Source organism: Typopeltis vanoorti, chromosome 1 (genome assembly GCF_054136105.1).
Source record: "Typopeltis vanoorti isolate ZY-2024b chromosome 1, IOZ_Tvanoo_1.0, whole genome shotgun sequence".
NCBI classification, from domain to species: domain Eukaryota; kingdom Metazoa; phylum Arthropoda; class Arachnida; order Uropygi; family Thelyphonidae; genus Typopeltis; species Typopeltis vanoorti.
The window spans coordinates 142643195-142659265 of NC_143549.1; the positions used below are offsets into that span (position 1 = coordinate 142643195).

At 36.3% G+C, this 16071-nt stretch overlaps 1 protein-coding gene across 1 annotated transcript in view; it reads right to left on the reverse strand.

Moving 5' to 3' along the window:
- LOC150110494 (uncharacterized) overlaps window positions 1–14791 on the reverse strand; it is a 317332-nt gene extending 302541 nt beyond the window's left edge. The window contains exon 1 of the mRNA XM_090399521.1: window positions 14307–14791. Coding sequence (XP_090255647.1) covers window positions 14307–14431 — 125 coding nt within the window. The 5' untranslated portion in view covers window positions 14432–14791. The remainder of the gene's footprint in view (window positions 1–14306) is intronic.
- Window positions 14792–16071: the final 1280 nt, after the last annotated feature.

The following is a 16071-nucleotide window of genomic DNA, read 5'->3' on the forward strand; positions in this document are numbered from 1 at the left end:
CATGATCAGAGATTATAGCTCAATAATACTCCATCCATACATTTTCTTCTAAAGATAACGGGGAATATGAAAAGCATTCTTGCTTCACCATCTAGCAAAAAAAAAAAAAATCATTAAAAAGTGTTTCGTATTCTCGGAAACGTTAATAACTAGCAACATCGAGGTATTTCAGGAATGATAACTTTTATACCCTTCAGGAAGGTTCTCAAAAAATATTGGGATTCTTTAAAAAAAAATAGTAACTCTGTTAATAAACGTTTAATTTTCTTGACCAAAAAGCTCTGGAATGACTTTTATGGGATTATATTCATCAAGTGCATATAATAAACAACTATGTTATACCAACTAGTTTTCACCAACTGGCTGTTGGCATCTTCAGGGTACATAACTGATGTAAGGCATTAAATAGTAAAAAACTGTTACAAACTATAATCAACCGATTCCAATTATATTAAACGAAGAACAGAGCGCGTACAATACATGCATAGAGAGTGCATGATATCACTTGTTGTTATTTAGGAACGTTCTCTCTTTGGCACTATAATTCAGTTCTGGCGAGTCGAGGGATCTGATAAGGGTCTCCCAGATCACGGGCAAGATTAGTCCTTGGTTCCTGTTAAGGTTTTGTATACAGCGGGCAACTGTTGTGGCCTCCTTAAAAATTCGAGAGCGGAAGTCCTCCTCCATGTAAGGAATTGTGCTTCTATCCCACTCTATGGTATGGTTCGTTCTTGAGAAATGAAAAGCTAACCCCGATTTTTCTTCTCTGTTATTATTGACGTCACCTATGTGTTCTTTTTACCTAATTACAAGACTCCTTGAAGTTTGGCCGATGTAATTCAAGCCGCACGAGCAGGCTATGTTATAAACTCCAACATATTTGGAGAAAGGATGGCTATCTTTTGGAGATCTTAAGAATTGTCTAATCGTTTCTGTAGGTTTAAAGGCCACTCTTATTTTATGTGGTCTAAGGAGTCTAGCAATCTTATTGGAAACTGTCCCTAAGTATGGAATGACGATGGTAGAAATATAACGTATATCATCTTGTTGTCTTTGTCGGGGTTTCAGAGAAAAGTATCTTGTGGACGAGTCTTCGAGGAAATCCATTCATGGTAAGGTTGGTGGATATCAGGGATAGTTCTTCTGGTAAGAAACGGTACATGTTCTTCTGTACCGACGGCAGGCAGAGAGTTTCGCGGGAGTTCAATGAAGCAACGAACCCAGCTTGCCTTGTAAACACTACTCAAGATTCTGGAGGTGGTACGGAAAGGTCAAGTCCATCCTGCAATGCTTACTTTTTATCCAGCAGGTGAATGTTGTTTCATGGACGATATTGTCCATCACGTAAGACTTATTCAATAGGGATTCACCGATTTCCACCGTCTTCCCAGGCCACCAATAAAGCCATGATCTGAACTTCTGAAAAACAGATCCGGGAGCAAAGAAAGTCCTCTTCCGTCAAATCTAAGCCAGCCAGTTAATGGACTCGGGTGAACTCCTATATGTTGTTGACGTAGATGCAATCCAACGCCTTGTGGAATCCATATCAAAATTCACCGCATGAGGAGGTCCAACACGGCTAAATAAAAACTTCTAAGTCAGTGGCCTGCATGTGTACAATGGCCCATACGAGACTGGTAAGCTTTCTATATTTTGCAAAGGCGAACTCGCAAAATTTTTTTTAATGTTTTTTCATGTAACTCTCACCTACCAAAGATTGTAAACATATAGTGCATTAAGACCTTAGGTGGGCCAAGGATTTTTGTATATTTTATTTGTTTTACTTAGTCGTCCGGAAATTTTGCTCTACAGACCAAACATGGAATTTTTTCAAACCATTTCAGGCCTCGTATAAGTTGGGGGGTAGTCTCACAGCGGATGGGGATGAAATTCATCTTCCGCCTAAAGACAATCACAAACATCCATGACGACGAGGGGGAAGAGAGGGGTTCGAACCGGTATATATAAGTCAGAAAGCAGATACGCTAACCCTTCAGAGCGGCAATATATAATGTCCACATATACAGACACTTGTGGACGGATATATGTACAGTTTATATAAGGGACTGAATAGGGAATACTTATAAGGGCTTTTAACCGGAAGTCGTTTATCTAGTCTTATATGGTCGCTGCAGGGCTTCTGTAAATGGAATATAAATATACATTCCCAAGAACTTGCGAAATAAAGCACGAGGAAGTAAAGAAGCTCGCTTCAATGTGATTTATAAGCATGAGAAATATTTCTGTACTAAAATATGTAAAAAAAAAAGTTTTATTTATCTGTGTGAAAATTAAACGCTGAAACAAATGTTCCATCCAGGCTTAACTACTGAAAGTAAACCAACCGGATTGATGTTCTGTATTTTGACGATTCATTATGGTTTGCAATCGAATCTAGCGTTTACATATATCATTAATAATAAAGAAAGTACAATTTATGACTACTTGACTAGGAAGTAGAACCACTAGGTCTTTAATTGGTGTGAAAATAATTTATCCGTCTATCATTTTCAAGTTTCGCTTTACATCTAATTAGAACTGACAGACATAAGTAGAATGATGGCCATAGTTCAGTTTAGAAGAGTTATTTACTTGAGGTTAATTTATGTTTATGACTCCAGCATGGCACTCTGTCCTTCTACCTCACCATTCTGCTAAATCGTTAAGTCATCCAGACAGGTACTTCTCAGTTTCAGCTCAGCTGTAAGTAATCTATTTACAGCATTAGTTTTGCTTCCCTACAAGGAAAAACAAACGGAAAAAAGGTAACTAACTTCAGTTATTAAATCAAGGTTGTTTACATCAAGCTTAATGTTTTTGACTTCGGTGTGAATGCTCTGGGGATTCTTTACTAAACGTTTAAACACTTTGTATTAAGGCGGGTCTGTTCTGGCACTTGAACATTTTAAGCAGATCTATCAAAGGAACTACTGTATACGCTGTGACGTCATCGTCAGCAATGGATTCCTTAAAGAGAAACAATGAGTATCATTGAAGTTCTGGCGAGTTATTAACTACGCTTCATCGGTATAAAAAAAGGATAGTTTACATCCAAACCGGAAGATGTTCCTCAAAAAGAGACAAGATGAACCTACTTAGATGACTTAATAGACAGTTCGTTAAACAATTTTTGTGTTGGTGCTAGAATTTAGGAGTTAAGTCTATCAGCTGTTAAGCAGAAAGTTAGACTGCGGTAAATTCTCTTTACTAGATATTTGCATTTTTTTCTTGGGTCTTTGTTTACAATATGTCATACATTTTACAGCTTGAGTTATTTTCACGGTGGACGAAGCAATAACGTATGTTGGAGGGCTCACTTTTGGCTCATTACTTTAAGTATATCCAACTTTAACGGTCACATAAAAGGGCCTGAATTTATGCTATGCATTTCCTGTTTGGTTTGGGTTTAAAGGGATGTTCAAGTTAATTCCGTTGAATACATGTCAGGAACAAAGCTATTTTTCTTTAAGGGAATTTATGTTCAGAGATAAGAAACAATATTTGTCTAAAAGACAGTTATTTTTTTCTTAAACATATAAATCAAGTTTTATTCTCTACAAACACCGGTGACAGTAACAGATAGTGCTAGGAAGTGAGTTTGTTTCAAATGTTTTTAGATGAATATCAGTGAAGTTCCATGAACTGTAGGAAGCTATTGAAAATATCGTTGTCAATGACCAAGTCTCCATAGCTCAGTCAGTTTCGACAATGCCCTTTGGTTGCAAAGACTTGGGTTCGATCCCGTCTGGGATGCAAAAACTTTATCAGGGCTTTTCAATTGAAAGTGAGTTAGCTAGTGTCATACAGAGGTGTTCCCCCCCCCCCTCCCAGATACTCGGAGTTCTCGTCCCTGCAAAAAACAGAAACTGGCCAGAAGAACACACGCAGTTGGCAATAGTCGGCAATGTTGGTTTCATGAGGTGGTGCCGTACCTGCCCTATGGGCTTCACAGCCGTTATATCAGCATGCGCTAAGTAATTATAATCACCTTATTGAACTTAGACAGGGGAAGGATACTATATGATCATTGTTGTAGATTGGACTACTGGTGGTTGCTCGAAAAGAGCCTAGAACGTTTTCAGTCTTTGAAATATAGTTCACATCAACCAGATCGTGAGATGCCCATATAAAAATGAGAGTTGAATTTATTACTTTTTTTCTTAAACAGACTAATTTACAGAGGATGAAGAGCTTAATAAAAAGGTCGTTGACAGAATTTCAACACTCGACCTTTCTGCTAGCAGACACGGAGGTCACTCAAGTGCTCGAAAGATCCACCCAAATGCTGACTAAGGGAAGCACCGTGACTAATACTCTTTACTTTACCTCTCCCTAATATCTCCTTCATTCTTTTCAGTGCAATGACTTGGGATTTATGAAGGTGAAAATTGGATCTACCGGATGCGGTCGGATATAAATTTCAAATGACTGTCTTTCTTCGTCACCTCCCTGACATTTAGAGATGGTAGCGAAAAGAATTTCAAGAATTGTCTACCTTATTCGTTCTCAGAGTGTGGTATTCGATTGCACTTTATGTCTTCCTGCCGCAAAGTTCATAATTCACTGACCGAAGTATGCGAGGTTTGTACTCGTCGCGTGCTTCTGGTAGTGTCAACACTCTTGGGCGACGTGTTGTTCAACCACGACAACATTGATGAAGGTACTAATTAAAGTGTGAACAACACCCAAGGTGCCAATGTGCTGTTAACGCTTCTGTTCCATGAAAAATGAAATAGCATTAACAGTATTTGCATTTTCGAAGTGTAGAACTTCCCTTTTAAACTAGGAATTACTGTAGATTCGGTTTTCTTATTAACTAATGAGCTAAAAGTCAAACTTCACACAGTTCAAGTTATTTTTGAATTAGGTATTGAAGTATTGTTCAGGCTTAACAAAAGACCAGTTTAATATTACGACGTAATTATACTACCTTCATCCTGCAATCGGGAAATGAATGTATTCATCAATCTTTCCTCTTCCAACCTTAAATTGCATTTGACAGTTGATCTCTGAAGGTGTGTTGGGGAGGAGGGAAACTCTTTCAAAAGAAAATGCTCTAAGTTGAGGTCAAATATGACCTCAACTTAGAGCATTCTCCACTGATGCAATATTCTTACAGATCGAAAATTTCTTCGAACTTATACATTGAAGGTACAAAATTTTATTATTATTTTTTTCTTAAACAGACTAATTTATAGTGGATGAAGAGCTTAAAGAAAAGGTCATCGACATGTCACACCAAAAATTATATATTTTTGCAATTTTCGGTTTTCTATATACAGTAGTTTCAAAGAAATCGAAATGCCTGAAAGGAAGACTTTTTTTTTTTTAAAAAAAGTGCTAGGATTATGCAACTTAGATATATGTATCGAATTGAGATAGTATTAGTAGTAGTCGTGAAAATAAATAGCTTACCCAAAATTATAAGAAGAGGGTTGGATCCCTCAATATATATATTTTGCAAGAATTGCTGAATCTGCTCAAAACTTAAAAATACGGGCCCAAACAAATAAAAAAATATTTTACTACTTTTTTTTTTTCAAAATAAAGGTGGCATATTTAAACTGGATTCAAGATACGAGTATTGCCTGAAATTTATTGGTAAATATATTGGTAAATGTATGTAACAGTTATTATAATTGCAACAATTATAATCCATTACTAAATAAGGTATAATTGACCATCAACCCGAAACGAACAGCACAGAAAACCAATACGGCAAACATAAGGCAACTGAGAGGATGACAACGCACTCACTCTTCAGACCTGGGCTCGAATCCCATGTAGGGAGCGAACTTTATAATGGCTTTCGGCTAATTATGAATTAGCCATTCTTATTCTGAAATGGTAGATTGTTTTTTTTTTTATTCATCAGCCAGAGAACACACGCAGTTACTTGGGTCTACATAATACACTGATTCCATGTCTTTGTTGCTCAGTAGTAATGCCGGCCTAGATGACCGAATGGTTAACGTACTGTTTTCCAACCAATAGTCCCTCCATGAGCATGGATGTTTGTAAACATCTTTAGGTAAATGAATGTCATTGTTTGGTGTGAGATCAACTGCTTCGTTTTCTGGAGGCTAAAGTGGTTTGAAATTTTTTCTATTTTGGTCTCAAGAACAGGTCTTCCGAATTATGTAAAGAATAAAGAAATATTGCAAAAAATTAATTAAATAAAATATTTAATCCTTCCATGGCATTAATGTATTGCAATCTTTCACGTGAGGATGATTTAAAAACTTGCAGGGAATTCCATTCACAGAAAATGAACGTTTGGTCATATTGAACCAAAATGTAACTTCTGTGGAACCTACTCTGGAATTTTTGTAATGATGTCATTTTCAAATTGAAAATGCTTTTGTTCTAGGGACGATTTAGCACTCTTAGTTAAAGAAAACAGAAATAATCTAAGGAGTGGACTTAAAATGTTATGATTGATTTGATGAAAAACTCAGGTTGGTTATGTTGGTTTAGAATCAACGGTGAAGCAGCTGAAATCGCATGAAGAATGCAGCAGGTCTAGCATTCATTATGTGCGTAGACCGGAGTGTTTACCTGTTTTTATAGGAGGGGGAAAAATCTGGGTTTCTATGAAGGGAAATAGTCTGCTATTGCTCTCCAAGACCGGTAATATAGCTACAGCTGAAAAGATCTGGGAAAATATTTCGCTCTCGTGCTGATGATATCTATAGAGATCAGATACATCTATCATATAGATCATAAAGATTTATATACACGTACATCACTATCATATAGAAACAAGCCTTAAATTACAAACCATTAGGAAAAAAAAATCAGGACGTCCTAGTCTAAAGAGATTCAACGATGACGTCTAAAGCCGGAACAGGCCACTTTAGAAATAAATTCTTGAAAAACTTAATTTTTTTTGGAGATGATTTAAAATAATCTTTTTTTTTTTTCAATTCCTAAATGACATGTGAAACGCATATTAAAAGTGATTAAGTATATTACAGATATTAAAAATGATTTTGATCTAGTAAACATTATCGTAATATGGACAAAAGGTGATTTATCGTCATCAGAACAAACGCTGCAGTATGCTAAAAATCCCATATTATTTTCCTCATTTCATTTTTGCAAATAAAGTCAGCTGCTATCTTTATGATGGATATCGTAATGTTGGCAATGATCCACTAAGTAAATATTTCGGTTTATAGAAAAGTAAAAATCGTAGCACCTGTTCACGACTTGAAATAGTGCCCAATTCCACACATAAATAACATCAAGGTTATCGGCGAACCTTTTCTCTTTATTAATGACCTGAAATAATTATCTGAAAAGCTACGCCCAGTAGGATTATTCACATGTGTACCTGTAGGGAATAATAAAAATCCCTCAAATGGGCAACTTAAAAGGAAACGAAAAAATGGAATGTGCCATAAAGAGCTACGTTTATCGCCATTTATTATGATTGAATTCAAATAGAAAACCTTTAAATGTATTCTCAATATACATTGAAGTGTTCACAGTCCGTGAGAAGTATTAATTATATTGACCATAAAGTCTTTAAGCTTTTTCCGGCTGTTTGCAAAACACGATGAAGGCGTATGCTTAATGCTGCGATGGTGTAAACATTGAGCCACCTGCCTGTGCATACCTCAAATTTCAGAAATCAATTAGCATTTTCATTTTTCCATTTTTACCAGATATTTTCTAGAGTAGAAAGCGTAACACTGACGCTATTGCTTAGTCGGCTTCGTTTGGAAAGACTTGGATTTGAATCCAGTCTAGGACACGAAGAAACTTTATCAGGCTTTTCAAATAAAGGGAAGTTAGCCGGTCTCATAAGGATATGAGAAGGTTTTTTTCTCCCTCGCGTATTTCATCACGCGAAAGCAAGCAAACCGGCCCTTAGAATACCAGCAATTAACAGGCATAATAATACTGGTCCAATAGCCTGAGTTGCCTCGACCTTAAATCCAAATAAACCAAACTGACGCCATTGTCACATTACGCATAAATGAAGAAATATAGCCGGACTATCAAAATATCCTGACATCAGATAATACTTCTCCCTAACAATAAATACGAAACAATTCTTACTTAATTCTTACAACATTACTTAATTCGCCAATTAATACAATAATGGAAAACCTTGTAAACAGCAGAGATCCATCTCACACTTAACATCCTTAGTGTTAGCATGAAATCTTCATGAATGGACCTTTGTGGAGATTTTATTAACTACAGAAGTTTTTCTACAACTGCATTCTGCACTTGTTGCCAGTTTGAGGAGCATGAAGCACGTAATGACTGCATTTACTCTAAGATCTGCGCATTGATCGATTCTACCAAGTTCTGTTATTATAGTTATTCTAGTAATAACAGCTTATAAGTATTGATCTCAGAGCTCCTCAGCAGTCAGTTTTTTTAGATGATTTAGGTTTCTATTTCTCGGCTAATTACGTCGAATTGAAAGTATTTATTCATAAACAAAGTATTAATAAAGTATTTTTGCACTATACGAGGAATATCCTAATGACAGCCTGCTGTTCTCAAGGTATGAATATAACTTGTGACGTAGAATACACGGAGTAACCCGTAAAATCTCCCTAAATAGCTGAAACGTGAAAGCTTAAATAATAGGCTTTCACGTTATCTACATTAAGCGTAATACTGGTCTCAGAGTGAAAAGGATCCGTAAAATAATTTGTTCTACCCCGCAAACTCTCAAATAATCACTTAAATACTTAAATGTGATACGAATAATATAAAGATTTTGTATATTTATAGTTTCATGATAGCACTAAAAATCACAAGCCATTCTTAAGTTTAGCGTTAAGAATGGCTTGTGATACCCATATATAATATCGCACGCAACCCAATTACTGCCTGACAAGTCTGTCAGGGAGAGATAATTGGAGTAGTCCCATAAAATGCCATGTCAAAATAATGGCATGTTTAATTCAATCGAAGTGTGGAAAGTGGTTTGAACCTGATTGCCTTTTGTTTCAAGTTGCATTATTTGTTGCAAAAACATATCTAACCTTTGTATGAAATTTCTCCCTGCTAACTGTTCTCAATTCAGTTCCAAAATGGACTGCTAATTACACTTTCGGCAGAAAATGAATACTGATATGAAAATTTTAACTTTGTAAGTCTTAGAGCCAAGGAGATGTAGGTTCTAAGAATTAGAGACAAATCAATGTTCAATCTCTTGTTCATGACGAGCTGCTTTGAGATGATAAAAAATATAAGCAAGGCAAATCGTGGCGAATCACTACCTCGATTGCTGAGTTACCATTCTACATTTACATGGAAGATGATTGTCCATTTTTTAATATAAATTAAATTACTCAGTGTTAATTGACCAAAAACACAAAACCGAAGCTGGGTGGCATGTGTGAGTACGCATATCAGAAGATGAAAAGGATGTGGATGAATACAGTGGGGCTGCTAGATGCACTGACGTGAGGAAGTGGTAAATTTTCTTAACTTTCGCAGATGGATAGAATTTGCATCCATTGCCCTTGGCAAGGGACAAGAAGCATATTGTTTGCGCAAGAGATGAACTATTTGATCAGAATGAAGATCTACGATCCCACAAGAATTATATCGCTAACCGTGCAAGGATTATCTAGTGGTACCTCTGTCAGAGCGATAATATGATTAGGCCTTCGCCCCTGCGATCTTTCTTTTTTACAGCTACAAATTCTACTTCAAAGTAAATGCACCTTCCTCAGATTGACTCGTTTCGAATTGAATTCGCAAAACCTAATAACGATAAAAGGGTAGACAAAAACTGGCGTTTAAAAAGTCAAAGTTCCACAAATTAATTTTGTTCTAATTATCCAAACGGTTCTGTAGGTCGTAGAAAGAAAGCAATCTTCCTCCACACACGGGGATGACTTTCACTCTGCAGAGGGTTGAGGTTGTCCATTATATTGAAGAAAATGTAATCATGACAAGGTCATGAGGATTATCGTTCTGTGCTGTTATCATTGTTGCAAACAACCTAGCTTTACTGACAGTTTCAGTACAAACCGATATTTAAGAAATACTCGAACATTATATATATAAGAAGTGCAATCATCTACATTGTAAAGGCATCTACAAATCTTTTTAATTATTTGACATATTGGTAAATATTATCATAATATGGAATACTTTCTGTATCTTGACAAATGTTGTTTTAAAAAGTTTCTCTACATTCTGTTATCTAATTCAGATTATTAAGTTGATAAAACTGCAATATATGATGATAAAAATGAATCGGAAGAAAATCCGACTACGTTCTGGGAATAGTAATCATTTGTGCGTACACAACACTCTCATAGCATTTAGTCCTAGTGCACCATGAATTATTATCGAGAAAGAAAAACGAAAAACATATCTTTATTTCTGGAATTTTAATCTTTACAACGCTTAAGCAGCGAGTAACGATTAACTTTTTAAATTAATGCAAATGATGTGTAGAAAACAGCAATCTTTGTAATTCAATGGGCGAAACTGTCGACATTCGCATACTTGGAAGAAATTGCAAGTCATATTTTGCCACTTACGAAGAGGTTAAGGAACGAACATGAACAAAGTGCAGTGCAAAAGGTATATTCACCCGTAGTAGAGCCCACCTGCAGTCATGGAATTATTATAATGAACTGTTTTACGTGTTACGGATACAAATTTGGCTGACAGTTGAGAATGCATGTGTTTGAATGAGAGATACTTGGAAGAGGTGATAAGTGCTACAAAGAAAAGTAAAACATAAATTTGCAACGCAGATTTATCAGAAAATCTTAAAATAATTGTGCCTACGCATGTTCAAAGATAAGTAGACGGTTTTTTTTTAAGGTAGTGTTTGAAACAAGTATAATTTTAGCTGAAAATATCTTCCCCCCCATTTCAGTAGGAAATATTGGTTCAACCACTTCGTAAGAGATCCAATTTTTTCACCATCTTAAAAAGGAGATCACTTGCATCATGCATAACAAGTGGACTCTCGAGAAAGTATCAGAAATGAAGAAGCACTGAGAACATTCTCAGTGAATGATACGTTCCTAATGGAAGCCCTCCTTTCGGAGTGATGTCATTACCGAAAAGAATTCCCATGCACATTCGTAAGAGATTTAAAAAATATCAAATTTCGTTGGTTGGATTTGATCACGTGTAAAAGAAAATGATGTCAGAGGGGCGTGTTAACGTCAAACGTCCTTCGTAGATATCCAAATCTTCTATCAACGGTCATAAATATTCAGAGCTCCTAAGAAAAGGAAAGCAAAAGAACCGTAAACAGAATCCGGAACTGGATGGCTAGCAGCTGTCGATGATCCGGGCCACGTGCCAGTGTGTGTGCGTATGTGTATGACCGCATTATTTGTGGGACTGTGCTGTAATTTATTTACTAACAGTAGCCGCCTTGAAACAGGACACGCACACAAAACTTTCATTTCTTTTTTTTTTTTCACCCTAACACGAGAGGATTTTGTTTCTTATTTTCATTGCACACATTAGAGTGAGAGTTGCAACAAATTATCCAACCTCCCCAATTCAGGGGACCACTACTGATCACTGTTTTCTTTGCAGCGCAGATCCTTTGTGCCATCCATCTTCGTCCGGCGTTGTGCCTCCCTCTGACGTGCCTCATGTTCTATCCCAAACGGGTGTGCTAATGTTTATTCTTCTTTCTTACCTATCAGATATTGTGTCACTTTCTCTCTCTCTCTCTCTCTCTCTCTCTCTCTCTCTCCTTACAGCTCATTTTATGTGCCTCATTATGCCCTGGATAGCAAAGGAATCTGCCGCTCTTGACAGAACAGATGACGACTTCTTACTTCACTGAATTTCTTACCTTAACTGTCGTTGCTGATGACACACGCAAGCTGCTAGTAAAAATACCTTTTACACCTCATTAACTTCTGATTATTTGTGTACTGACTGTTATCGAGAGAATAGCAGCTGAAGTACGACAGGTCTGGAATGGTATGCACAGAGGTACAACAAAAGAATTGTTGAAAGAGAAAACACGAATGTCAATAATGGATCTTGGAATTTCACTGGCCATTTAAGTTGTTGAGAAGTTGTTTGGGGAAAGGGATATTTTTGTACATTTAGCATTCCGAATATTGGCCTTCAATGCATTTTGCTGGTTTACATTAGCTACTTCCATTTTTTTCCCATTCTGGTAAATGACTCAATTTTAGTTTTCAGTTCCAACAAAGGAACATTATATAATATTTTATTAACTTCTAAATTTAACGAGTCTAATTTAAAATTACTGATTTCTATAGGGGATGATGCTTCTAAAAATTTAGTATCAAGTTATAATTGTATTTTGGAAGTTAAACCGCTGTGAAAAGAAAAATAAACAAAACAAAAAAAAAAAATAGAAATGTATATTTGTGTTTTATTTTGTGTATTTTTTCTATTTTATTTATTCCTATTACAAACTTACTTGCAGAATATTAATTGTTAATTTAAACATCCTCTTGCGATAATAGTTGGTTGTACAATGGGAGCGCCCTCTTACGTCGAATAGAGGAACTGTAGCTAGAATGTCATCTTAACATCAGCTGATAATATGAGGATTTGTTGTTAAGTGATCTGTTTAGAAGTACCGTAGGGTTAAATATTCCAACTAGAACAAAAACCCCTTATTTGCCTTAATTGTTTGAAGGAACTATTTGAGGCGTGTTTCTTCTTGGGGGGGGGGATATGTTGTTGAGCGCTGGATGAATGACTTCATTCTTATAATAAGATGCCTTCGTTCTTTTGCCAATCTCACACGCACAGTCAAACCGCATCATCAGCACAATATTTATGAAGAACTTTCTATAGAGAAGATAAGAAAATCATACGAGGCCTATTTAAAGAAAGGACGCTGCACAAGCACCGCGATAAAACTGAGCCATGATTGATGTTAATATCATTTTTCCTGAAATTAAATTCATTTCTACTGTTTGTTGTGATAAAACGAATAAAAACCTTACAGTGTCAGCTGTATGATAAATCAACCCTAGATTAAAATGGGGTTCAGCGAATGAAGTCATTTTCCAATGAATAAGTGCTGTTCACATTATTTATTTATTTATTATTATTATTATTATTATTATTATTATTTATTTATTTTATTTTATTTGGAAAGAGTACATTTCCAACATTTAAGCTTTTTCTCTAGAAAAAAAAATTAATGATTGTAGAGCGCCCTCTACCGCCAGTTTCAAAGATTTCGATAAAAAGAATGTATCGATGTTCGTTTCGTCTCACTCAGTCTGTTTTAATAGCATTTCTTTGGCAGCGGTAATATTCTCTCCGTGCGCCATCTAGTTTAAAGTGTCGGGACTATTTCCTAAGACTCCTTACTGTGATCAGTAGCTTAAATTTCTGGAATTTGGTAGAGTTTTGTATAATTATTAAATAACCTTTATTCTAGGTATCACCTTAATGATTCTTCAAATCAGAGTTCTATATTATTATTATTATTATTCATGACACCTCCAAGGATTCCGAAGACTCATCGCGGGAGGACACCTACTGTACAACTATAATAAAATATTTTAAAGATGTCGCCTTCGACTGCAGGTACTTCTGGATATTTAACTAGGAATTTGGATGGAAGAACTTTTAAGCAAAAATATACTGCCACTGAATAACAAATGAGTTTAGATTACGGAAATATTTTTACTTGAACATTGACATACTAGTCCTAATCATGATCATATGAAATGTTTACCTCGAGCAGGAGAATTGTGTTGCTACGGTAACAAGTAACAATGGTATGACAAATTATGCGTCGACTAAAAACTCAACACCAGGGGCGCTGCTATTCTTGAGAAGAAATTTTTAGTTTTACACGCAATTAGACATCAGAATGGAATATTTCTAGCCTTTCAGAGTGTTGCAGGAATGATTCAAGAGCAAGCATTTATATCGAAGGAACTAACATCTTAGGAATATACTAATCAAACATAGGAAGGGGTCAATTCTAATTGCAAAGTTTACCGATTCTAACATGATAGTAACTAGAATTAGAATTTCATATACAGCTAAACGATTACACTGGTTTAATCTAACAAGCTATCAAAATTTTATAAGAAATAAAAACAGAAACATATTGGAATCATTTTTTCAGCGCCCCACCTACATCTCCACCTACTCATTTTTTCCCCTGGGACGAGAAATCCGATCTACTCTTGTTGACCAAGAGTAGATTGACCTACGAAACAAGCTGATGTTATCACTCACAAACGCCAACACAACCACGTGTAGGTGTGGCTACAAAGAAAAAGAAGAAGAAAAAAAGCATCGTACGTGCCAAACTAAACCAATACTACTAATCTACTTACATGTTTGGTGCGAGATCATTGCCATTCCCAACACGCGCTTCCATGAGACACGGCATCGATGCTAACATTACCAGCACTATTCCGACAAGTCGACAACACATGGTCACTTTCGTTAGCGATATCATTCCTCTTCCGGGGCGAAACGAATCAGAGCACCGTCAATTAACCTCTGAAAGTCTAGCGCGTGCACATGAATCACTGCTCTAAGGCCGCTGCGTGATCCAGATATCTTAGAAACTCGTTTTCTCTTGGCGTAGAATGAGTGAATGAAGGAGGGAGATGAACGGTGGCTTACGTTAGATGTTGCAAATGTTCTAAGACGGAGAGTTAAAGAAAAATCAAAAAGTGGGATGCACTGGTTTTGAAAGGGACGGGGAAGGACGATGATTGCACGCCAAAATCCCTTTAAAAAAAAAGCACTTCACACGAAAACCATCTGAGTTCTCCGAAATGAATTAAAAAATGTTTTCGTTAAGCAGCTGTTCGCTCTTCGAACTAGTGTTCTATACACGGCGTTTGTTCTTCGCTAGTAGCACCTGCCCGTACCCATCACTGTTTGCTGTAACGACCTCAGGTATACTACCCACTGCCAACCCTCTCCCGATCCGTACAGAGGGCTGTTGTCACAGTGATCGGCCCTCCACCACCACAACTATCTGTTGGGCTGGTTGCCAAAAACTTGTCCTGTTGCAAATGCGCGCGCGTATAACTCTGAAAATGCGCAGATGTTGAGTGCGCATCTGTCAACAGTAGCACTTTCTCGCTGGAGCCGGCGAAGTCTCAGTTGACGGGGGGAAGTTCACTAGTTGATCAGCACGATAACTTCCTCATGGTGGCTGAGTTTGCTGACCCAAAACGGTTCGGAAATCACCGGATGAGTTGAAGGAGATCATTGTATTGAAATATGCAACTTGTGATGGAATGTGCGAAGCCTTTTTTATGGTTAAATATCAACTGAGAAATAAATGTATTTAAAAGGAGAAAAAAGAAAATTAGCAAACCATTTGAGATGGTTTTCTAACCCGTAAAAGGCTAATGTGGACGCAAAAATTTTCAGCTCTATCAACATTTAATATTGATTAACTCAGATTATTAAAAATTTCTAAACACAGTCATTACTGTACTTATGTAATATATGCAAATAAAGACATGGTTTCTATACGTTTTCAAATTCCAGTAAACTTTTAGGTGTCCTTTCATTATCCAAAGTTTTTTTTTTTTTTTTTTTTTATCCATTAAGGGCTGGTTTCTCTGTTTTGCAAGGATTGAGATTATTTGTATTTAAAGTTTAGGCAACTAATTCAATCTTCTTTAAGAATGCACAATTTTTATCCGTAATATATAGTCCTTTAGCCTAATACGACTGGTATCACGTGTAGCCATAATGTAGCCCTTTAGCTCTCAGTTACTTTGGTAGTTCTAAGTAATCTCAATTAAACTGACGAAGCACTAGACTTTAGATGGATCGTTCATTAATGTATATCAAATCATTTGAATTTCTGGTGATCAGAAAAGCGCACAACGAATAGAGATAAAAAGTTATTTATTAAAATGACACCGCAATTCATTCAGTATAAATATACCTCTCCTATGAAAGGGGTGTCAATAGGATGATGATGTGGTTTCTTTCATTTAAACCAGTTGCTAACCGCTGTCCTATGAAATCTCACAATGTGGAGATTACTGGAATTCAGTGGGTCTAGAATATTCTGAAAGGTAATCATCGAAATTTTTTTCCTAAGTCTGTGATAAATCAAAGACTCAT